Here is a 22,315-nt window from a genome sequence, read left to right as displayed (position 1 = left end):
TGTACGACTGCAGAATCCAAGATGGACACTGAAGACAACGTCGCGTTCGTACGACGCAGAGATGTTCTCACATGTACAGAAGATACGATCGCCAGACCCCAAATTACAAATACTTTTGTCATAAAATAACACTTGTAATTACGTATAGTGACAAAACTAGCAAAAGCAAGTAACACACCGGAGAGAGTGACTTGCATGTCGTCTCTGTAGCAGCGAAGGCCGCTAAAACACGTGGAATCGAAGGTGTAGAATCCCCGACGAATCATACGTACTAATGAAATAACCGGAATCACGTAAAAATCTGCTTCATTGAGTGACTAAATGACCATAAAGACAAGTTTACTACATTGCAATATCCTCAGTGGAGGATCTCTCCCCGACCACAGAAGCACAGAATACGTGAAACATAGGTTGCAAACAACTATAAGCTTAGCATGATGTGTACTTTTCGATAACAAAAATCTCGTGCTATGCTACTGCGGATGCACATCCCGTAAAGGTGTGTGTTGCCCTCTGGGGATCGAGGAATGTATGCGAATCTAAGCCTTTTTTGCGAAATAAACAATCGTCGCCTTCCTCATTTATTATGAGTTGCCTTCTATTTGCTTGTATATCCACTATAGAAAATAGACTTTAATCGCGGAGAAAAATAAGACGGCGGATATTCCTTTTTCATTGTCGTGGAACGTACACGTATTTAGACATGGCGAACATCGAAGATATCCAGTTTGAAATTGATCGCTTGAAGCAGGAATACGAAGAGGCAAGTTAATGTTGCGTTACGTATGGGTGGAGTTTCAAAACGGATTTGCATTAAGGCGCGCCGCAATGTGTAATGGCCTTCCGCACATTGCAGCATTCTACGCAACTGTTGTGCTCGTGTCTCACGCATTAGTTATTTAAGCCTGACAACTTGCAGGGCATCAGAAATTACCAGCCATCTGTAAAGGTCCAGTATGACTACGCCTGTATGCTCATGTGTTCCATGCAAAGCAACCACATCAATTTATCGATTGAATTATTCGAAGAGCTCCTTAGAATTAGATTTAATAGGTGAGTGATCCATATATTGGTCTTGTTTAAATATCCGAAATTTCCGCTATCAAACATGAGTCGTATAGTATGACACCAGTTGTTGACTGATACATGGGCATCATATCCAGCCATATCACCCTTTAATCCATTATCCAAATACCTATACTTGAGACATATATCTTCCGGGTGTCTAACTCATGAACGTAGCGTGCAATGCATGTACCAGTTGGCTCTTTGCCATATGAGGAAGAGGGAATACAAAAAGGCCAGACGGCATTTGGATATGTTGTTACGTTTGGTAAGTCATAATGCTATATAATACGGACACCATTCGTTTGAATTGTTAAATAAGTATAGGAGCCCAGGAACCATGCGGCTCTTTCCCTCCGCAGCCTCCTTTTCGACATCTTGTCTGATGACGCTATGAAAGGATCGCTTTTCGTTGTAATGGCATCATTGTGCGCCTTTGCGCTGTACAAGTCGTGGAGATGAGTTCAAATTTAAATAATGTTCAGAAGTCGACATATGCAGTAAAGATGTCGTAAACAGCCACTACAAAAATCCAGTTTGCGTAAAATACGCGGTGGTTCATAGACTCCATGGCTCTTGAACTAGCCTTGTAATAGGTCAAAGGTAGCCTAGGGCTCGCATTGTGCAACGACTGCGTGCGAATGAATTATCATCCATGAGAAGAAGGCTACACTAAGGCCTGCTGTACAAGGGAAGACAGCACGACACATAGGCGCTTTACACAACAGCACTAACCATATATATAAGGCTCAACACGGTATAAGCGTGTGAAGTACTACCATTCGATATGCGAACGCAATATGCATCGCACTTAATATGGAAAATGATGCAACCGTCTAGCGTACGTATATATATATATATATATATACTCTCGCAAACCGGTTATCGCATCACTGCGAATTACACACTTATAAGGATAATGCTGTTTATATGCGTGTCAACGTACATGATGTGCGGATGCAAATGGCCGTTTAGCGGCACAAGCGACGGTTCCTTTCGCTCTGGATGGACGGAAGAGGTACACTGATGAGGCTAGAGTCCTCCCGAAATTAGTATTCATACCCACTGCCATTGTCAAATATGCACTTTTATTTTTAGGACCAATCGCCCCTCATCCGGCCGAAAGGCCACAACACATATGGTGGTAGGGCAACAACCAAATAAGCCTATTATCGTTTGCAAAGTTGAGTGTTGCTCGTAAATACATACACATTTTGTGTTTGTTATAGTCTATAATGAAGGCAGAGGAAGCCGGACAATTTTGTACAACTACGAACGCGCCCAATCACACATAAGCCAACTGACGCAGTACATCGATATTTAGCAACCTCGAAATACACGCGGCACAAAGAGTGGGAGTTATTGCAGACGTTGTATTGCAAAATCCAAATACATAAAGCCCCGCTTCCTCGTTGGCAGGAACATTCAATGCACACACGCGACTCACGCTGCTTACTGATAGATACTTAATTCACGGTTTAAAGCAGCAATCGCACTCACACCTTAAGTTTGGTGCGTCTCCAGTACCTCCTTTTAGCATTGTACCTGTAAAAGGTCACTATAGGAAAAACGCAACATACCGAATCTTGTTGTCTGTCTTGAGACGGAACCAGTGCGGCAATGGACGATTTTGCTTCATTTTCTTACCCAAATGCCTTTTAAGAGTAGTTGATTTGAGGGCCCCCTGCGAGAAATATTAGGGAAGTTAGAGAACAATAAACATGATACAGATGAAAGCGGCAGGACCCTCGGCAAGCAAACATACCATTCCGAATCGAAAACGACAAACGAGAGAAATAATTTTGATATGCTCGTCAATCTCAATGAAGGTGGCTCCTCAAATGGTCGACACAACAAAAAGTAGTCCAGTGGCAACGACGCTACGCACAGTAAATCCTATTTATACGCGGGGGCCACTTACTTCTTTGTGTATGCCAGAACGCCGTATTGGTGTATTAGGAAAATTATACGTACGCCGGTTTTCCTTTGGTAACTTCTTCGTACGAACATAATGGGGTGGGAATCACCACTGCGCGATCACCTCGTCGTCCTGAACTAGAGCGCACAGTGCCTCAAATTCGCATCAAATCGAATCTATTACTTTTACATTGATACACGGTGAGTGGGGTGAGCTCTATTCTGAACTTATAATGCAGTGGTAACGATCAAGGTGTAAATCCGCAGCCAAATAGGTTTTACGGCCGTACTGTTAAACTAGATAGCAAGTTGGCTATTTTTTAGCATTTGTACTTGATTTGATCAACTTCTGGTGTCATAGAGTGGTATCTTTAAAAGGATACGATCGACGGTTCTAAACGTAAACAAAAAGCATATGCGGAACGCGTTTTCGCGTCACCCACAGCCACTTCACTATACGATGCGGCTATAGACACGGCTACAAAGGAGGCAGGGGTCACATCTATGGGCGGTCGAGGAAACTCTAGGTGCTCCGCGGTGAGAGGGGCGACGGTAGACAATTCGATCTACGTACGCATAGCCTTGTGGGTTTTAGATATAGCCGGTGCCGTTATATAGATGAAGGGCTTATGAATGAGTTCGTGTACATTTTCATCGTATTTGCCCATTTTGTCATGAATGTTTGGCACACACTGCCTCACCACGTTCAAAGAGTATGTCCTAGGGATTGTGAAGATAAGGATCCAGTTCATATGATAAAAGGACTCATTTTGGAATGCTTCTTCGGGTCGAACGTGCTGCTGAACTTTGGCGCTCTGGGCTACAGCGAATGCCGGGTTAACCTGATACGCGGTGACTCTGACGTGGCGCGTTTCATTATTCAAGTACAAATAAGGTAATCATACGCGCATTTCTAAATTATAGCAAGCAGGAATCTGAGAAAGATTCTTACGATTGCTGCAAACCGATTTCCTGCCAGATTACACATACAGCTGTCAGAGTTGGTGGGCATCGCGAAGCCCATAGCACTGCAAGTAGTTAAATACAACACTAATTTGTGGAGCGTGGCTGTCTGAAATAACTGTTTAGTTCCACTTTTAAAATAAGATCTTTACAATGGCGGGGTTAGGCAGACACACTCCGGCCCGCATAGCACAGATTCCCCATCTTACACGGCCTCGCTGATAGTACGGATATAATAGAAAACAATTTTAGCCTTTTCATTCATCACAACACCCGTGAATCATCGTAGTTGAATAACCTGCGCAGGGCTAGTTACGGGCCAAGCGCCGTATCGCATAAGTTGGATAGGAAGGAGCCACTTGTACATGTCTTACAAAATATTTCAGCAAAACATGAGAGGTTAACATTGATTAAACGACGATGCAGAACAATACCAATAGTGTGGTGCCAGTTTACAAAAATGGGACATTGACATGGGTGCCAGTCGTACAAAATGTTCAATCTCCCTCATCGGGACAATTGATTATGAGTCATCCGCATATGGGTCATCAAATGCCCCAGATGATTGGCACCGCAGCATTCACAGGCAGGGCCGCGACCTTGAGATACGCGAACTCTACAGATAACAATCTGATGATGCGAGCGAACCAAGACATAGTAGCCAATGCACCCCAACATATCCCGATGCACAATTTGAAGGCTGCTACTACACATGATAGGCGTGCCCACAACGGGGCGGGATCACGTGCTCCACTCTTTGGATACGGTTCCGAAATGCAACGGCATGATGCTGGGTTAACAGGTATTATTGCTGCATATGATGGCGCAGGACGCGTTCGGTCCCCTATCACCGCAACAACGATGGACAGCATGAACTACCAGGCGGATGTTTACTTTCGCAGCCCTGCACACTCTCGACACTTGTCAAACCACGTTCTTATGCCTATAAATACCGCTACGCAATCTCGGTCATACAATGGAGGTGATTATTGTACTACAATCCCCTGTACAGAGGATACGCAACGGCTACCTGTAACACAAATCGGAGCTGCTGGAATGTCGGCTAGCAATTTGAGATTGGCCGAAAACGTGAGTGATACTCGTACATCCGGGATTTCAAACCATATGCGCATATCAGTTAATAGACCGCACGCTCCAGAGGGTGATACAGGACTGCAACTTCATGTACAAAGGGTGCAGCGACTTAATATGCAAACGCTACATCCTTGCAACCGTGTTTTACGGTCCGAGCAACCTCACCAATTGCACATGTATGACAGGGAGGCTTCGTTCGCTAAATCTTATATCGTGAATCCATCGAAATCGACCTCAGGACAAACACAAAGATATACGCCGCCGAATGTTCATGAATCTGTTGGCATGAACGTCGTAGCACACGGTCAGGGGAATGCGAGACCCCCCCAAAATGCACACACGGGTGATGTGTCAGTTACAGATACGATGGAAATCCCAACTATTAAGAACACCAACACCAAATGGATGACGATGCAGCGTTTGCAAGGCGAAACTACTGTGGCCAAAAGGAGCGATTCGCAAAATATATACAATCATATATCGGCCGTAAAATCAACAGGCTCACATGGTTTTAGCAACTCGGTAGGTAGTGGTATGGAGAGTCCACAGAAAAAATACGAGGCTGATGCGCAACATGAAAGTGTTACAACAATGAAGACATGCGTATTTTATATAGACATCAAGTGGAAACCAGTGCAACCTGATCAAATGCTGCATTTCGAATTTGGGATTAGTGGTGACATTTATAGACAATTGTTTTTGTTCATAACCAATCTGCTGCCACCAACAGGCGTGCGCGATATACCCAGCAAATCGGGCTTTCAAGCATGTGAGAGATACGATTCGTTGATGGTTATGAAGGATAAGCTTGATATAAGCAACGACACAATGAGCGACACCAATGTCCTGTGTATGTTGGAAAAACTTAGGACGCTTAAATGTGCTATATGCAAAAACGGGGGACGTCGAAAAGTACTTCGGAAGAGCTACCCAGAGAGAAAATGCGCAATTTATTCAACTTCTACAAAACACGAATTACACTGTTATTTCGGGTCAAACATAGTCGATCAAAAATCCAGGTTGCTGCTGTATCATAAGGTGATATGCGACAGAGAGCCTGTATTTATCTGCGGCAAGGAAGATCGCAATTGCAAGGCGGTCATGGAACGGCTATACGATCTCTATTTGGAGATTGCGGAGTGGAGGATTCAAGTGGTACTAAGGCGACTTACCAACTTACGAGAAAGCACATTTCAGGTATCTTTTGGCATAAATGCTCGGGATATGATCGATTTCATCATGTTCATTTTCACAAATTAGTGGTATATATGCACTGGAATAACCGCATGAAAAACGTTTTACACTAGCCACACATCTACTAGCTCATCAGTTAGGTTCGGATCTACAAATTATTATTAATATTGCAGCGTAATTGATGCACGGTTTAGTAGAGGCGCATCACATTTGTCCAAATGTTTAGCACGGGATGCGTGGCCGCACTGGGGCTTATAGAAAGACCATCATTTAGGCGCGCAATATCATTCATGATGTTCTAAAAGTTCATTGACAGTTTCTACACAGCAAGGAGAATCTTGAAACCCGGATAGAAAGCAATACATTGTCATTACGCTACAATCCTGTCTGCAAGTTCCCCAAGTGGTCTAATGCGGACTCTATGCAGCCAATGAGTTCGGCATCCACGATGGGCACTTCGTCAAAATTCTTATGAGGGCCCAGCGCCTCGTCTGCTGTTTGCAAAAGGCTAACCATCATCTCGTCACCGAGACTAACTACCACACGTTCCCGCGACGGAACATTCTGAAAATCGTAACAGCCCTCTGTTGGTGATCCGTTCTCGAAATCGGCACCCGCTCTGCACAATTGTTTCTCGGCTGCACATTTGACTTTCAGCGCCTTAATGGTGGGAAGGTTGAGGGGGATGCGTGGCTTTTTTACGGAAAAAGTTCTTGCCGACGTCGGCTTAGGCGATGTCACATGCGACGGTGGCGTCTTAGTTTCCGCATCTTGAAGCGATAGGGATAGAGGCATGGTGTCTGCAATTTTTTTAGATGAATAAGGGGACAACGACTCGTGCACAGCTTCTGAACTAGAATGAGTAAACGTGACACCCATAGCGCTTTGATTTGCGGCACGATACGCATTTCTACTCGTAATCGTTGTGATTTCTGTACATCTGCCCGTGTTCGCAATATTGTGTAGATCATCAGAACCACGGTGGCAGCTTCTCAGCGCTACAGGTAGGGTCTGAAGAGACTTAGCTTTAGTATCCTGCTGCGCGCAATACTTCTTGAATGCGCGACAAGTACCCAGTACCGGGGCACGAGATATGCGTTTCGCAGGTATAAGCGACCCCACTCCCTCCAATGCAGGTGGATTTCGAGCCCCAGTTTTCCGTCTAAAATTTGTGTCGACACCCGATATCTTAATAATAAACCTAGGAGATGTGATGATCTCGCCTGTCAAGTTGTCATAGTCACGATGAAACAAGTCAAACGCGTCAATGGGAGAATCAACGGTATCATTATGACCATTGATTTCGTACAACGCCACACGCGCAAATCTATGTGTAGCGTGTACAGATATGACACCGTCCCTCCATGTCTTGTTCTTCTTGTCGCTGTTGCGTGCGAAAAGACAGGAGTATTCTCTCGAAACCATTGCAGTGCACTTAAGCTGTTTCCCAAAGCAAAATATACGAAGCGGAGGAGGTTAAGCAACCGGATTTTAAGATCTGTGGCTGTTTGCCGAATTCACACAAATTGCAACACTTCAACACAGTAGTGCCGCACGGAAACTATTGTACACAGAATAATATTGACATAAACAACATGCAAGAACTTCTTGTCGTGCAAACGTGATAACTTCAGTTGATAAAGGCACCTCCCTCGTTCTTGCTGAATTCATAGACGTCATTCATGGTGGAAAAGTTCAACAATCCGTCACCGTCTTCTTCGTCAGATGGAAGAATCTCAATCGTCTGCAATTTTATGACCTTAGTGAGGCGCGCATATTACGTGGTAGGCTGATGCCCCAAATATCCTATCTCGCTTACCAAGCTATTAGAAGGGATTGCTTTACTTGGGATAGGGGCCTCCGGATTACTGGAAAAAACACCGTTTAATACACGACCGAAGGGAGAGCTGGTGACCTAAAATCCCATGTAAACGTCGAATAAAGATATATCATAGTAGTAACTAACATTTGCGATGTTCCTTAAGGCAATTGAAGCCGGTGTCCACAAAGACAGCAAAAACAAAAAGCAGTGTGCGACACACACCGCGTGCAAATCCATCGAAATAAGATACACTGCTCACGGATTCATAACTTATAATATTGCCAGCTGAAAGGGCCTACCATCGCCCGTTAGTCGTTTCCACATAAACAGTAACTCTCCCATTATTGGGGGCACACACACAAACTTTTAATATCACATACAGATGGGCGACTTCTGCAAATACATAACAGTTTTCAAACGCTTTAAAATTGCTCCCGACAAATTCACTGTAGAGAGACGCGTATTATACCCTAGGGTTACGGACAAGCTAGTGACTGTTATACTTCTTTGTGACTCACCTTCGCTTGGACGAAAAGGGGCAATATTGTCCATACCACGTGGCCTTGCAAATTATCACATGATACCACAAGGGAGGGCAGCATATGCTAACTGGCAAAATGTAGATATATTCGCTAAAGCAAAAGATTTTTGTATCAACTGTGAAACAGGTAAGGATGAATACACTTCATTAGCAACGGCTTATCCCGAATTGGTCTACGATTTAATCAGTGTCTAATAAAACAACGGAGTATATGGTTTGACGGCATGTTAGACTGCGACGCCGCGTTCTGCGTCTGGTACCGGGTAATACCATTATGTAGCTTTAACGAAAATTGTCTACACGGTTAATATAACTGCAGGAAACGGGACACCCGAAGACTTATCTACTGATTCAGATCGCATGGCCAATCAGGTGTTAACTTTTAAAATTAACACGCTGTCCAAGGATCGAAAAAGGGCGCGTGCCCCTTTGTCTCTGTATAGAATACTCGACGTTTTTTCTAAAAGGCATCAAATAGACCTCTTACCATGCCATATCGTCGGATTAGTACACCTACAGGGAGCCAAAATGTGTGATAAAAGAATACCGACTACAGGAGAGTACAATGTGGTAGCGCGATTGCCTCTGATAGCTCTGCATGCGAATGCAGTTGCATTTACACTTAATCTGGCCCATTTAGATGACCAGTGAGTTGTAGAACGCTTCCATTTTATCTGGCGCAGTGCGGATTCGAGTGATCAAATCGTATTCACAATCCCTGTGCGATCCAACAATTAATTCACCACTTGGCTCAGGCGCGCAAGCGCAACATCCACAGAGTGGTTTACAAGGGGAGGAACTGCATCACGAATACATTTTAGAACCCCCGACTCTCTTACATACCCAACCGCTGTTACGTCAAGGGAGATGAGTGTCTCCAAGGAACAGCAATAACGAAGTGTTACCCCTCCAACCCATGATTCATCTGTGCCTAAACCGCACAATGCCGACATCGCGCAATGCACAAATCCAACTATTTTTTGTGACCACTTGCGTAGGCGTTCTCCGGATGCGATAATGAGATTTTGTATACATGCGGAATGCGCTTGCTGTACCATCTTGATTCGATACTTGCTCCCATGATAAATTGCTCTTAGAGTGGTGTCGATGTGATTCAGTAATATCGTTCTAGGCACAGTTAGGTGAAAAAGGTTTGCCATAACCTGAAGTGCCACGGTGAGCAGCGGTATGCTGTTTCCCCCCTCGTCTATGCTGGAACACAAGCAAGAGTATATGGTAAAACCAGAGTTGCGACCGTTGAACAACCTATCACAAGACGTACTTGCAGTTAAGACCTTCAAAAAATCAAATACTGGGACGCGTTCTAAGAGTGGCCATTGTATCATCTTGTAAACAAACGAAAAATCGCTGCGAATGATTTGATCCCGTCGCACAGATCTGGAATGAAATCCAAGCACCAGTATCGTGCCGTGGGTGCATTCACGGGATAACAGGCACGCCCAATATATGAAAATAAGGTACGCCTCATAATTACCATAAAATGCTCATACCTGTAGGGCACGTTGCCAGCATTCAAAACTACATTAATAGTCTTAAAATCGCTTTCTGAAAGACAAATCTGCAATAGCAATGTTCAGGGTTGCCATGTAAACCTACGGCTGATGATTTACTTCTGTTGAAGACAGTTAAACGTTCCAAGGCCTTCACACCGTTTGCTTGCCTAAACATAATCATTTCGAATGATCCTCCCGTGACTATTGCTTTACGGGCAACGTTCAAGGTTGGACCCTCAACAACTTTTACCTGTGGTGCATTCAGAACAGTGGTTGAGTCCTGTGCGAGCTGCCAGAGGGAAATGCTGCCATTCAGAGGGATAATAATAATACCTTGGCGTTGCGTTTCAACCACCTGCAGATGCGTCGGTTGTAAACAATAACCCACCTTCCATATTGATGATTCGAATGATAACAGATGTAGCAGGATGCCGTTGCTTAGATCCCATATGCCCACTTGTTTGTCCTCCGAAGAAGTAAAAAATATTGGGAAATTGTTTGAGTGCCGTACGTCTGATCCAATTAGTGCAAAGTGGATGCCCTACACATACCGTACACAAAATTTTGATGAGCAGCTGGTATTGTGTAAATTAGATCCATATCATCGGAGTATTTCCGAACGCTGCAGTCGTTTGAGCATGTCAGGATAGTGTTGTCCTTAACACTTATTGCACGAACGACTCCATCATGAACCCTCTGCGCCTTGCCAAGTCTCCCGTTTTCCCAACAACACACGTCACCGTTAGTCATCCCAGTGAGTATGGTGCCATCTGATTTCGTGTTGCAGTATACGGAATACTTGTATGGGTTTCCACCAAGGCGATACTTAATTGCTCCCGTCAAAGCATCCCAAACTATTGCAGTGCCATCCCAGCTGCCACTTACGAGATCTCTCCCATTCGAAAACTCTTGCATGCTGCAGACCACATCTTCGTGTCCCTGTATAGAAATGCAATCGAATTAACCAACGGCGCGTTATTTCACGCAACGCTATAGCTACACTAAACCTACCTTGAAAGTCATAAGTTTGCGACCTGATAAATCGAATCTATGGATCATCCGATCTCTTCCACATGTGTAGAATGACAATGAAATACCTGACACGGTCTTTCCCGCACCCTCATGCGGAGAATCCTCGCTCTCGATGCGGGAATCCACCACACAGCTACCAATCAAATCCATAACAATCCCATCGTGACCAATGAATTCGTTGACTAAGTCAACATTACCATCATCTGAAAGTATCCAAATGCCAATGTGCCCTTCATTGCCTCCAGTTACAAGTATCTCTGAATCCCTTGAGGTCTCCGGCACGCCAGATGAGGGAGATCCAACTCTACCTTGGAGAACACAACCGCAGCGCGTTCCCCCTGAACAACTGGTAAGCAGACGTCTCAAGCGGTACGTTGCTGTAAAGGGGGTCAAAGTATCCATCATTTGTTTCAGAATTGGACACTATCCGCTACTGGAAGTTCATTTGCATCGTGCAAAGACGTTTGTCTACTAATATTATCAACACATATGATTAGTCATACATAGGAAACATGATAAGTGTGTTGGTCATTTTTAAACACCCGTGGTCTTTCGATATCGAAGGAAGGCTGCACACATATAGCTACAGCAACACCTGATAAATGCCGTATCATTAGCGAAATATGACCAAATGGAAGGAGAATTTTACTTGTGAAAATTCTGGATATAAGCACAATGCAGTACCCATAAACTTGAGCAACAACAATGTCAAGTTGGCTCCGCGCACAAAGGAAATTTAGCATAAGTACGATAACCCAAGAGGAGTGTGAATGTCGATAACATACCGCTTGATTGTGATAGCGCAATCACTCTTGATTCACGCATATTGTCATGGAAGTAGCAGATTTTCTACTTGCCGCTCTCATTTATATGGTTATGGTTTTACTAGTTCCCCCAAAAGCAGATTCAATGGTTCGTTACGGGCCGCTGGTGATGAGAGTCTGCGTTACAAGGCAGAAGAGCGTTTTTACAAGATAATTGCTGACAAACATGCGCAAGTGGAGCGACTCCTAGATGACCACAAGGACCCCAACGATCCATTACAGGTAAGCTGTAAGACTCGTTTGTTTATTTAATATCCTCTGCTGAATTGCAAACAACTCATCGTTTCATACCAAATATTGCACAGCTTCGACTGAAATTTGTAGAATGCACTGCCAACCACAAGCTTGGGGAAATGCTCAGGAGGCATAGCACGGAGCAAGGGCATGGTTTGTCAGTCATAGCTGACATGAAGCGCCGTACACCAACGCAACATCATACGCTAGATAACTCTGTATTATCATTCTTAGATGCTTCCGATGTAGCCAAGAGCATGGCATCAGTAGGTATGTAATGTACAAATTGCCATTGCAGCAAATCTATTTTAACGTTCAACATTGTGATCACAAGATGCCTCATCATACAATTTAACCATCATTTGCATGCCTTATTTGAAATATTAAAACCAGATTTGAATCGTATGAAGCTGGGCACCAGTTATTAATAAAAAAAGTAGAATGGGCTCCACAGATTTAATGTGAAGTGATGGGTGATTGTTCATTAACGTGTTTAACTTATATTATATCCGTTTATCGCCTCAACATATACGTTACCAGGGTTTGACGTCATATTCGTCAACACTGACGAAACCGTTTATGGCGGGCACATTTCGGAACTTCACGCATGTTTTCTGGAGCTCAGAAAATTAGGGCGCAGGATCAGACCAGCTATAGTAATGAAAGACATTGTGATACATCCTATACAGATAGCACAGGCTGCGGAATATCGGGCGGATGGCGTTTTGTTGAATGCGTCAGTTTTGGGGAACACACTGAAAGAAATGATCATCGCATGCCTTAATATGGGTATTGAGCCAATTGTTGAAATCCACACGAAAGAAGAAGCGATGCTGGCGCTAGAATTTGGCGCCAATAACCTTCTGGTAAATCAGTGGGATAGAGTGCACAATTTTCTAAGGCCTACCAGAGCGTTGGAGATAAAAAACATTATCGGTGACGAGGCCACACTAATCGCGGCAGGAGGCATCATTAATTTCGCCCAGGTACATGAGCTTGCTCTCATGGGATATGATGCAGTGGTTTTAGGTAGGAGATTATCGTACGATGACACTCCTGAATTTGTGGAACGTATCAGACAGTGGCAGGCACCCTGCAAATCGATTTTGCGTCTGAGCAAGGATATGTTTTTCGACATTCACGACGAAGGGGTCGCTAGGACAATAAAGCTGAAACGTAATCACGAAAAATTGTTGAACGAAATGAATGTATTTTACGGAAGGAAGGGTGTTGATGTATCCAATATTATGAAGGCGAATCAGGAATCCGATGCCCTTCCAAAGGAACCGACGCATCAACAATCCTTTGTAAACAACCAATACTGTAATGATGGAGATGATATAGGTGACACCATCGTCACAGTCACATATGGCAATCCAGCACAGACGACCTTCGTAAGGAATATACTATCAACAGTGGAGTGTCCTGAAAGCAGGATTGATACCAATAAGTATTTAACTGAGAGAAAATCAGAAATGTACCGAATGAAATGGTATGTCGAACGGCAACGATGGGTTAGACGCTTCAGACATCATTTCCAGAATAGGCGTGATGCTAACAACGCACACAGGCTCAAAAAGGCAATTGAAATGTACACCGCATTTCTATTGTATGGCGCCCAGTTGCTGAAGAGTAAAAAATCCAATGTATGTGTGGAAGAAATAGGTCAGATACTACGGCAAAATGTAAAGGCTGCGTACGAGGAAGCTCCGCGAGATAACCTCGGAAACATCATCATGCCCAGACCCGAATAGCATACATTATCGCACACGTAGCCTTTACCATACAAACACAACCCACTATATAAGCAAAGAACCGTTATCGGACAAAATGGTCGAGTTCGAGAGGGACGTGTTGATCATTGGTCGGGTGGGCATGATGTGTACAGTTTACATATGCTATGACCGACATATCTTGTAAACGTAGCGATATACACACAATAGCTTGTACACGCGAGGTTTCTACTAACTTTTAAATGCATTGATAAGAGTTGAGAATACTGAACCACATGGACTGTGCGAGATGTGTAAAACTATTCTGTTATGCCATCATCATACCATTTTTGTCATTGAAACACGATTTCGTTAAATGCAGTGCTTCTGAGCAATGCTTAGAGAATGTCTTGAGCATAGAAAATGAAACGGTAGGAAGTTCTAACTACGAAAGCGTGAAACAACTAGAGGAATATTCTATTCGGAGATGTCCATTCAATCGCTTTACAGAAAAGCCCAGTGAAAGAGGTGACGATGTTATTATTACAGACAATCGACGTATGCGGGATGTCTGGTGGATTGCGTCACTGCCTTCGTTGGGGCCAAATGTCACTTTACTAAACGAAATTGCAAAGGACGAACACACTCAGTGTGACGTAAAAGGAGATCGCAATCAAGAACACTCCAAATGTATACGCAGCCATTATCGAATAGACCTTTCAACGTACCACTCGCTGGGACATGAAGACTACGGCAATAATCGTGTTTGGAATGGCATATTCCGTAGGGCAGCCAAAACCATGTTTCCGTCATATATACGAATATCAGGAAGATCAGCTCACAGTACACAATATGAACACATGGCAGCAAAACTCTACGGTTACAAGGATTTTGAACTTGCTTCCATTTTCCTCTTCTTGTCTGAAGGATTCAGAAAAGCGATAAAAGGAAAGGCCAAAATAAAATTCATGGAACGCATTGTGGAGTGTGAGATCAGGTTTAAATGTGGCTAGACTGCAAAAAACTGTGGTTTCGATGACCTTAAGATATCGAAATGCAGATTTGGTAAAGAAAAAACTGACGACTTACAATTCGAAACATTTCGGCAGGACAAATAAGGACGTTCCTTTACTACCATTTTTCATTATACCGAAAGGCACATTTGACGATTTGCTAAAAGACACCCCGCCAGCCGATCACAATATCATGGATATCGTGTACGGCCACAAGGAGCTCATCAAAAATACCGCCAAAATAGAATTCAACGCTTTGGCAAATAACCTGGCGAATTTCATGATTAATAACGCGCACATATCGGTGGACCAAATCGAAACATTCTACATTGCGGAATTGTGCAGTTGCAACACAGCGTATATGCTGAACGACCTGGTAAAATCGAACGTTCGAGACAAGACATTGAGATACATGGCCATCATCACATTGCTGAATCCAAATAGCATGAACATCGCAACGACAATTTTAAAGATAGTGGTTATTGCTGTGGCGGCATCCATATCGGCGTTCTGTACTGCGATCCACTATCTTATCCAGCACACACCATCACAATAGAAACACAAATACCCACAAACCAAACTAAATGTAATAGGCACGCACAATGATAATATTATTCGTGTAGGTGCACACTGTCTGGAGTTGTATCGTGTGTGTAATGGAGCGTTTTCTGGAGTGTGCCATGACACACACCCATCTATAATCCTATAAAACATCACACATTAACTAACGCCCTGGCCAATTATTCTTTCTCTATATGCCCGTATGAGGTGAGTAGTGTTGCTGTGTTATGATTTTCCTATGGTATCCGACTATGAGCGCTTTTAATTAGTGACTAAGGGTTCATAGGTGCAGTTCAATTTACGGACATATCGTGGTCCGATGTAATATGATTAGGCACATACAAGATCTTGTATTAATGTGACGACTATGTTTATATTGCACCTTGTGACGCTTGCTATAGTTACCGTGTGAGTATTCGCAGGCGGGGTCAATCGTTCATCTATTCTTGTCTATTACGCACCAGGAGTTCCAGTAATACTCAAAACTTGAGTTTTTGCTGCCTTTTGTAAGTTAGTTGCGGGGAAAGCATTGTAAAAACTCTGGTTATGCGGTGTTGAAATACACCCGGCGAGGTACCGGGAGCTAAACTATTTGTTGATTCGCTGAATACGCTTTCGTAAGGCTCAGGATCACAGTCGGCTGGTTTTACACTAAGGATATAGGTCGTACTCTTGTAACGCATTGGGATAGGCTATTTTGGAGGGAATCCGTAAAGCAGAGAACAATTTCACCAATTTACACCTATTTTTAGTACCACATAATTACGTTTATATAATTTTGGGGAATGGAGCAATACGTTGAGGATTCACGTGCCACGAATGCTTCGGAAAGCGAAGTTCCAGGTGAAGCTAGCTTAGGTGGAAATGAAACCTTGGAGCAAGATGCCCAGGTACCCATAATTACGTGTGACGATGTGGCAGATGCACCTTCAGCGCGGTCCATCGACCAACAAAAGAAGCGACGAAGTGTACGGCAACTTAAGGATTTGATGATACAAGAAACGATCTTGTTCATGGACTATAGAAGATTGAGGCGACGTTTCAATGGCATTAGACAGCCGCTGTCTTACAAAAAGGTATTGTTCATATCACTATTTTGTGTTTGTTTGGTTTTGGTTCCTTTTGGTTATTTCAAGCAGGAAGAGGGTAAGTATGTGATGGGTCTAGAAATTAAGCACGGAATAATGCCGTATACATCTTCTTCGCTGTTTGTTCTCGCTTCCTTTCTGTTGGCAAGGATACAGCTTTCTATACCTTTCAAGTGGCCCATAGCTATTTCTTATCTCTTTATGTTTGCTACTCTTATCATCATGATAGTATCAAAGCACGTAATCAATCTTGGGGATTTTGTTTGGCTCTCTCTTCTTGTATATACAATACTTCAAATTGCAATAATTGTAGGCACCAGAATAGTTATATGGTTGGGCCCTCTTTTAGCCCTAAATGGGCTGTTTTTCCCATGCACGGAGCATTTTCACCTTTTCGAAAGGATGCGAAGGGGGGGAAACCTCAATATAACTATTTCCAGGTACAATGACTACTCAGTGATGTGCGGATCTAATGGTTGTGGGCTGTGTACTTGTATTTATAGGGTGTCTTACCGTTGGTTACGGTGGCTGCTCAAGAAAATATTCGCAACCGATGGCATTACCAAGGGTGATACACCTTTTTCGCACCAAATGAGATACAGAGGTGAAGTAGATGAGAACGAGCAGCCACACGGTTATGGAGAATGGCTAGAGGATGACGGTTATGGAGAGAGGTTGCAAGGATATTGGTGGCATGGTTATCCAATCGGCCCGTTTAGCTCACAAGAAATAGGATCTGGATCCATTTTTGTTAATACAAGGGTTGCATTTATTACGGATACAAGACGGCCAAATGGTAAAGTAAGGTATGGCGTTTCATCAACGGAGTGTTCAATCTCTGGGAACTTCTTTCGTGAATTTCCGTTAACGTATTTTTTCAACCCATTGTACAATGATAAAAATAATCACAACCCAGGCGGCTTGTATAAGCATTGCAAATTCTTTAACGTTTTAAATGGCCGATTCGCTGATATCCAAGGTGCATCGTTCAAGTGGTGCGTCAGAATGTTGAGGTCGCAATTTTTCCTCAATATGCCTACAAACACGTCAACCATTACCGTCTATATAGACAAATTGTCGAACTCTTTGCGTTTAGATGGGTATAAGAGAACATGTGATACTTCTGAAGTCAAAACTTGTGATGAAATAACAATAAAGCTTACGGCTAATAGAGGTATGGGTATGTTGAGTAGGTTAAACCAACAGTACGGCAACAATAGCACTCATCGTATGTACAGTAATTTGGAGGCTAATGAATTATCAAACAACAAAAATTGTTCAGATGATGCAACTGAGGATGACCAGATTAACCGCGAACACACACCCGGCGGATATCTCAAAATGAGAGCAAATCGAGGATTGCTTAACGTATCACATCCGGCTCACGGCAAAGATGCCATTTCACATTTGTTTTTGGACGAAGATGATTGGGAGGATCAGGTTAATGCAACCGCCCCACAAATCATGGTTAAAGGGTGGGCCCCTATTCGAACGTTTGGCAAAAAAGGATGTATTGCAGATCAGGCAGTGGTATACATTCACGGTTACAATGTGAGTCTGCATGAAGCATGCTCACAGATGGCACACCTTGTGTCATTCTCAAAACTACCTCCTTACGTCTTACCATTTGTGTTTAATTGGGACGGTCAGCACTGGGGACCTCTTGGCGCTATTGCCTACCACAAGGCAAAAAGAATAACGCAACATCCTGGATTGGAGGAATCATTTTGTGAACTCTTAAGCGAATTGTTGGGAATGGGAATAAAAAATGTTCACATTATAGTGCACTCGTGCGGAGCGCGCGTTTTCTTTAAGGTCTTTAGGGCTGCAATACAAAAGGGCTTAATCCTTCAGGTGCTGGGCACTGATAATCAAGCAACACCAAGCAACAGTTATGCAACTGACAAAGCAACATCTCATTGTAAAAGTGTACCTATTCGTATGGACACTCTTATGCTTCTCAATCCAGATTACCCCATGGAAAGGTTTAGGGATCATGATTATTTCCTAGTTCGGAGCTATTGCGATCATATTGTGATGTATGTGGATACAAGGGACCACTGTTTAACCATGGCAGAACTTTTTAATGGGGAGATATCCTTGGGAATGTCAGTTTTTGCTATGTGTACTACTCCAGAGGTGCTGGATGAGATAGTCCCCGAACTTGAGGCATCCGGGCTTTGCTTGCCAATGCAAAACAACCAGAACGTAACAGAATTGCCCTTCGTGTCAAGTTACACCATGTACAAGGGTAAAGTTGCTCTATCCAGGCGAAATCCTGGTGAAGGGTCACTTTCAATTGACATGACACCCGGCCAAGGATCAGGCGCTCTAAAGAGAGAAACCATTAACAACTCTATCATTTCACCATCCCAGAACTACGTTGTAGGAAATAGTTCAAAGATATCTGACGACATGCAACCCTATCGCCTTGCTAGGCTAAGTGAAGACCTTGGAGTAGAGAGCAGACATCTTTGGTTAGATATGGATGTTATAGACACAACAATGATAGATACTAATGTTGACTTCCTGAAACACTCTCTCTATCAAATGAAGCGTGAAATTATGGATGATATAAGAGAGGTAATTCTGATGAAGATACGAGCAGACCAGCGTCAAACACGGTTAGATAGGCGAAGAGGTAATGTCTTTGTTTTCAGGGTAGCACCGGCAGCGGTGAATCATTTGTTCAGGGGATCATGATCGTATTAATTACCACCAGTAACAATATGTACATGGTAAATTCTTAATACTGCGCTGCAGCCTAATGTCATTAAACGTGAACGTCTAGTGTCAACGAAACGTTACTTATTTTTAAAATAGATGTGCACATGCTACGCTGACTACGTCACTTTCCCCCGTTTCCGTAAAGTTGTCGTATATATTCGGGAATCGACAGATACATCGTCACATAACTGCACTTGGCATCCCTTGACGTTTTGTTACAGGCTTTCACGTGGGTGTTATATGCTACAACATAGCTCATCGCGTTGTGGGTTCCACTTCTTCGCAATCGCAAAAGTGGTAGGTTGGATTTCCAATTGTACTACGGCTGGCACCTGCCTGACGCGTCCTCTGAGATTAGCGGCGTTTCAGCAAAAATACTGATTCACATGGAATTGATTTATTGCAATAACATTGTGTAGGATGTGGTGTTGCATTGACGCGAATCGTACACGAAAGTAGAATCCTCTGCGCGCAGGGGTTCAGCTGTGCGGCCCTTGCGTATTCGTTAACTCTTTAGGACATAAGTTGGTGTTAAGGTGTGTAAACTCACTAGCTAATATAGGCTTCTTCAGATGCCGCTTTTACTATCAACAGTGCTACATCAAAATGTTTCGCCTCTCGGGAAAGTCGTTGGCAACGGCGCCAGCCCCTTTATCGAAAAACGTCGAATTCCCAACACTAGTGAAACCCAGATGGATTATAGAGCCGCCTAATTACACAAGAACACCATTGTGGCGGCAGTTCTTCGAGGCGCAATTCTCTAGCCGAAACTTCCTAATCTTCGGGTGTACGTGGACTGCTATGGCGTCGATTGCCTTCTTTATGTGGCATTCTAGAATATATGGTTGGTTGCTACGATAGTTGGTTACAGTGCGCAGATACACCTCCCAGAGAAAGACTCGATCGTTATTGGTTGAATTCGCGTAGGTGTTGCATAGGCTGCCGTGTTATTCGCCGATTATAGAGGCCGTTTAAAACATTTTGTTTGATTATGTTCTCAGTGCTATCAGCCGTGCCGTTAGTGCTTATGTGTCGTATGGCCAAAAATGTATTGTACAATTGATATCATTATGATTGTGCACCTTATCACGCGTTAGCGAAATGCCGCATTTTAAGCGCGGTATACAACCCAGGAAAACGTCCGGCGGCAGTGATGTCTTTGATGACATATGAATCGAGATATTTCGATAAAGGGCATGACCACCCTTTTAACGTAAATGAAATAAAGGACTATCTCTTCAAGCTTAAAGAGAGTTACCTCATAGAGAACCACCCTGGGATACAATACCCTCATGTATTCAGACAACACGCCAATGTCAAGACGCCTCCGGTGCTGGTTGCAAATCTTCACTGAACCAGAGTACAGCTTAAGAATGGGCGGGGTGTAGTATGGCTGAAAATACCCATCGGCAGATTAAACACGCATCATGAACACAACATGAAAGATTATTTAAGTATGTTCAAAACATCGGTGATGCGTTAGATGTCGGTATTATGTCACGCCTGTGCATCTTATAATTGGTTTCATGTTATTCCCGGATTCACGCTCTTTATACTCGTGATTAACCTGCCATATATCTCGAACAGGTTTTACCGGGCAGACATACGCTTTAACTATGACCATCTAGCTTGTTTGGCGTCATATGTTATCGAGCAAGTGGTCGTGGGACACACGTGACCTGTTGTCGAATCGGTTAGCCACACCAGTGCTGAGGTAGATCTTGTTCCTTTTGAACGTTTTGGGTTCGTAAACCAAATTAGCCTTCTTGCCACCGGTTACCGCTTTCCCTAGCTTCTTAAACTTACGCAAAGTCTTTGAATTTTCAGCGGCCATCTGATACACAGCTGCCGCCTGCCTATTCTTGGTTGAGTCTATATCTCTATCTCTCCATTTGCTACGCATCACACGAATAGGACGATTACCTACAAATTTGTTGTTCATTTCGTTCAACGCCGCTAACATGTCTTCAGCACTCATCATAGAAACAAAACCGTATCCCTTGCTTTTGCCTGAGTTCCGGTCCCTGATAACACGTGCCCTCTGGAAAGTCGGATACTTTTTAAATGCATTGGCCAGTACATCATCCGTCACGTCATTGCCTAAATCACCACAAAAAATTCGAAAGTCATTCTCTGGCCAATCATCTAGCGTCGGGTCGTTCCATACACTTCCAGCTGCTTTCCTTAAGTGTATTCTACCATTCCCTTTAGTTCCTACCGCCATCCGGCTGCCCATACGTGCAGCTTCCTCATCTGTTATTCTATTGATGACATTGTTATTCGGCACTGTGTAAGGGTATTCCATTTTAGCCGAACGATCATCCATTCCGGTTTCGGCTGTATTCGTGAAGTGCCACTTACGGCTAATGCGATCATTATATTAGTAGTTTTATATGTTAATTACGTGTACCAAAGGAACGCGCAAAGATATGACGGCTACGCGGACGAAAGCGCATCCAATGTAGTGAGAATGTTCCTCGAAATATCAGGTAAACAGTCCTAAATGAGGCATCGACCAGACACTGGCAAGTAAAGCGACTTCATCACTACCTGTTTGAAATAATAGTTTAACCACAGAGAGGTTATCGTGTTGAGAATCGCTACACACAGACAATTAGAATCGCTAGACACACCAAGCAGGTTGACCAAATAAAGACGCATTCCCGATATAGCCGACTATATATATATATATATATATATATATATATATATCCTATGCGTTATTAGTTATAGGCTGTAGGCCCATCATTGTTTCACTGTAACTATGCACAGCCCAAGATATTTATCAGACGGCCAAAGAGTTACCATTCTGCATAAAGGTTGCATTTTTTTGTTAATCTCGGCGACGTATTATATTAAAAAGAATGAACAAAAATGTATCCCGGATAGTTCGTGTAAAAATGACGTCAGCGACCTTGCTTAACGCAACCTCCCATTTTGCGCGTGAATGTGTTCGATTTAATGCCATGTCTAATATATAATCAACACATATATTTGCCTAATAGCTAATACG

General features: G+C 43.3%; 13 protein-coding genes across 13 annotated transcripts; 7 read left to right on the top strand and 6 right to left on the bottom strand.

Moving 5' to 3' along the window:
• Nucleotides 1-703: 703 nt before the first annotated feature.
• BBBOND_0205270 (hypothetical protein, conserved) lies at nucleotides 704-1,527 on the top strand (the record flags this gene model as incomplete). Its single annotated transcript, XM_012912101.1, has 5 exons — nucleotides 704-767; nucleotides 857-894; nucleotides 920-1,053; nucleotides 1,243-1,333; nucleotides 1,393-1,527. The coding sequence occupies 5 exons, from the start codon at nucleotides 704-706 to the stop codon at nucleotides 1,525-1,527; spliced, it is 462 nt and encodes a 153-aa protein (XP_012767555.1).
• A 1,034-nt stretch (nucleotides 1,528-2,561) lies between these two features.
• BBBOND_0205260 (ribosomal L39 protein, putative) lies at nucleotides 2,562-2,833 on the bottom strand (the record flags this gene model as incomplete). The annotated part of the gene is made up of 3 exons (XM_012912100.1): nucleotides 2,562-2,610; nucleotides 2,646-2,749; nucleotides 2,831-2,833. The coding sequence occupies 3 exons, from the start codon at nucleotides 2,831-2,833 to the stop codon at nucleotides 2,562-2,564; spliced, it is 156 nt and encodes a 51-aa protein (XP_012767554.1).
• Nucleotides 2,834-3,611: 778 nt separating this feature from the next.
• BBBOND_0205250 (hypothetical protein) lies at nucleotides 3,612-4,058 on the top strand (the record flags this gene model as incomplete). The annotated part of the gene is made up of 2 exons (XM_012912099.1): nucleotides 3,612-3,877; nucleotides 3,914-4,058. The coding sequence occupies 2 exons, from the start codon at nucleotides 3,612-3,614 to the stop codon at nucleotides 4,056-4,058; spliced, it is 411 nt and encodes a 136-aa protein (XP_012767553.1).
• Nucleotides 4,059-5,214: 1,156 nt separating this feature from the next.
• BBBOND_0205240 (hypothetical protein, conserved) lies at nucleotides 5,215-6,300 on the top strand (the record flags this gene model as incomplete). The annotated part of the gene is made up of 1 exon (XM_012912098.1): nucleotides 5,215-6,300. The coding sequence occupies one exon, from the start codon at nucleotides 5,215-5,217 to the stop codon at nucleotides 6,298-6,300; it is 1,086 nt and encodes a 361-aa protein (XP_012767552.1).
• Nucleotides 6,301-6,609: 309 nt separating this feature from the next.
• On the bottom strand, nucleotides 6,610-7,659 carry BBBOND_0205230 (hypothetical protein, conserved; the record flags this gene model as incomplete). The annotated part of the gene is made up of 1 exon (XM_012912097.1): nucleotides 6,610-7,659. One exon carries the CDS (start codon nucleotides 7,657-7,659, stop codon nucleotides 6,610-6,612), a length of 1,050 nt encoding a protein of 349 aa, XP_012767551.1.
• Nucleotides 7,660-7,864: 205 nt separating this feature from the next.
• On the bottom strand, nucleotides 7,865-8,293 carry BBBOND_0205220 (hypothetical protein; the record flags this gene model as incomplete). Its single annotated transcript, XM_012912096.1, has 2 exons — nucleotides 7,865-7,978; nucleotides 8,168-8,293. The coding sequence occupies 2 exons, from the start codon at nucleotides 8,291-8,293 to the stop codon at nucleotides 7,865-7,867; spliced, it is 240 nt and encodes a 79-aa protein (XP_012767550.1).
• Nucleotides 8,294-8,438: 145 nt separating this feature from the next.
• On the top strand, nucleotides 8,439-9,248 carry BBBOND_0205210 (hypothetical protein, conserved; the record flags this gene model as incomplete). The annotated part of the gene is made up of 2 exons (XM_012912095.1): nucleotides 8,439-8,784; nucleotides 8,917-9,248. The coding sequence occupies 2 exons, from the start codon at nucleotides 8,439-8,441 to the stop codon at nucleotides 9,246-9,248; spliced, it is 678 nt and encodes a 225-aa protein (XP_012767549.1).
• An 83-nt stretch (nucleotides 9,249-9,331) lies between these two features.
• On the bottom strand, nucleotides 9,332-9,943 carry BBBOND_0205200 (hypothetical protein, conserved; the record flags this gene model as incomplete). Its single annotated transcript, XM_012912094.1, has 1 exon — nucleotides 9,332-9,943. The coding sequence occupies one exon, from the start codon at nucleotides 9,941-9,943 to the stop codon at nucleotides 9,332-9,334; it is 612 nt and encodes a 203-aa protein (XP_012767548.1).
• Nucleotides 9,944-10,136: 193 nt separating this feature from the next.
• BBBOND_0205190 (WD domain, G-beta repeat containing protein, putative) lies at nucleotides 10,137-11,545 on the bottom strand (the record flags this gene model as incomplete). Its single annotated transcript, XM_012912093.1, has 3 exons — nucleotides 10,137-10,624; nucleotides 10,663-11,050; nucleotides 11,123-11,545. 3 exons carry the CDS (start codon nucleotides 11,543-11,545, stop codon nucleotides 10,137-10,139), a joined length of 1,299 nt encoding a protein of 432 aa, XP_012767547.1.
• A 368-nt stretch (nucleotides 11,546-11,913) lies between these two features.
• BBBOND_0205180 (hypothetical protein, conserved) lies at nucleotides 11,914-13,955 on the top strand (the record flags this gene model as incomplete). The annotated part of the gene is made up of 4 exons (XM_012912092.1): nucleotides 11,914-12,189; nucleotides 12,273-12,467; nucleotides 12,500-12,524; nucleotides 12,742-13,955. The coding sequence occupies 4 exons, from the start codon at nucleotides 11,914-11,916 to the stop codon at nucleotides 13,953-13,955; spliced, it is 1,710 nt and encodes a 569-aa protein (XP_012767546.1).
• A 254-nt stretch (nucleotides 13,956-14,209) lies between these two features.
• Nucleotides 14,210-15,482, top strand: BBBOND_0205170 (membrane protein, putative; the record flags this gene model as incomplete). Its single annotated transcript, XM_012912091.1, has 2 exons — nucleotides 14,210-14,910; nucleotides 14,960-15,482. The coding sequence occupies 2 exons, from the start codon at nucleotides 14,210-14,212 to the stop codon at nucleotides 15,480-15,482; spliced, it is 1,224 nt and encodes a 407-aa protein (XP_012767545.1).
• Nucleotides 15,483-16,272: 790 nt separating this feature from the next.
• Nucleotides 16,273-20,656, top strand: BBBOND_0205160 (hypothetical protein, conserved; the record flags this gene model as incomplete). Its single annotated transcript, XM_012912090.1, has 4 exons — nucleotides 16,273-19,221; nucleotides 19,930-20,146; nucleotides 20,181-20,225; nucleotides 20,400-20,656. The coding sequence occupies 4 exons, from the start codon at nucleotides 16,273-16,275 to the stop codon at nucleotides 20,654-20,656; spliced, it is 3,468 nt and encodes a 1,155-aa protein (XP_012767544.1).
• Nucleotides 20,657-20,941: 285 nt separating this feature from the next.
• BBBOND_0205150 (RNA recognition motif (RRM)-containing protein, putative) lies at nucleotides 20,942-21,628 on the bottom strand (the record flags this gene model as incomplete). The annotated part of the gene is made up of 1 exon (XM_012912089.1): nucleotides 20,942-21,628. One exon carries the CDS (start codon nucleotides 21,626-21,628, stop codon nucleotides 20,942-20,944), a length of 687 nt encoding a protein of 228 aa, XP_012767543.1.
• Nucleotides 21,629-22,315: the final 687 nt, after the last annotated feature.

Source organism: Babesia bigemina (genome assembly GCF_000981445.1).
Source record: "Babesia bigemina genome assembly Bbig001, chromosome : II".
NCBI classification, from domain to species: Eukaryota; Apicomplexa; class Aconoidasida; order Piroplasmida; family Babesiidae; genus Babesia; species Babesia bigemina.
Note: the sequence above shows the minus strand (reverse complement) of the source record. Positions and strands in the feature narration are given on the sequence as shown.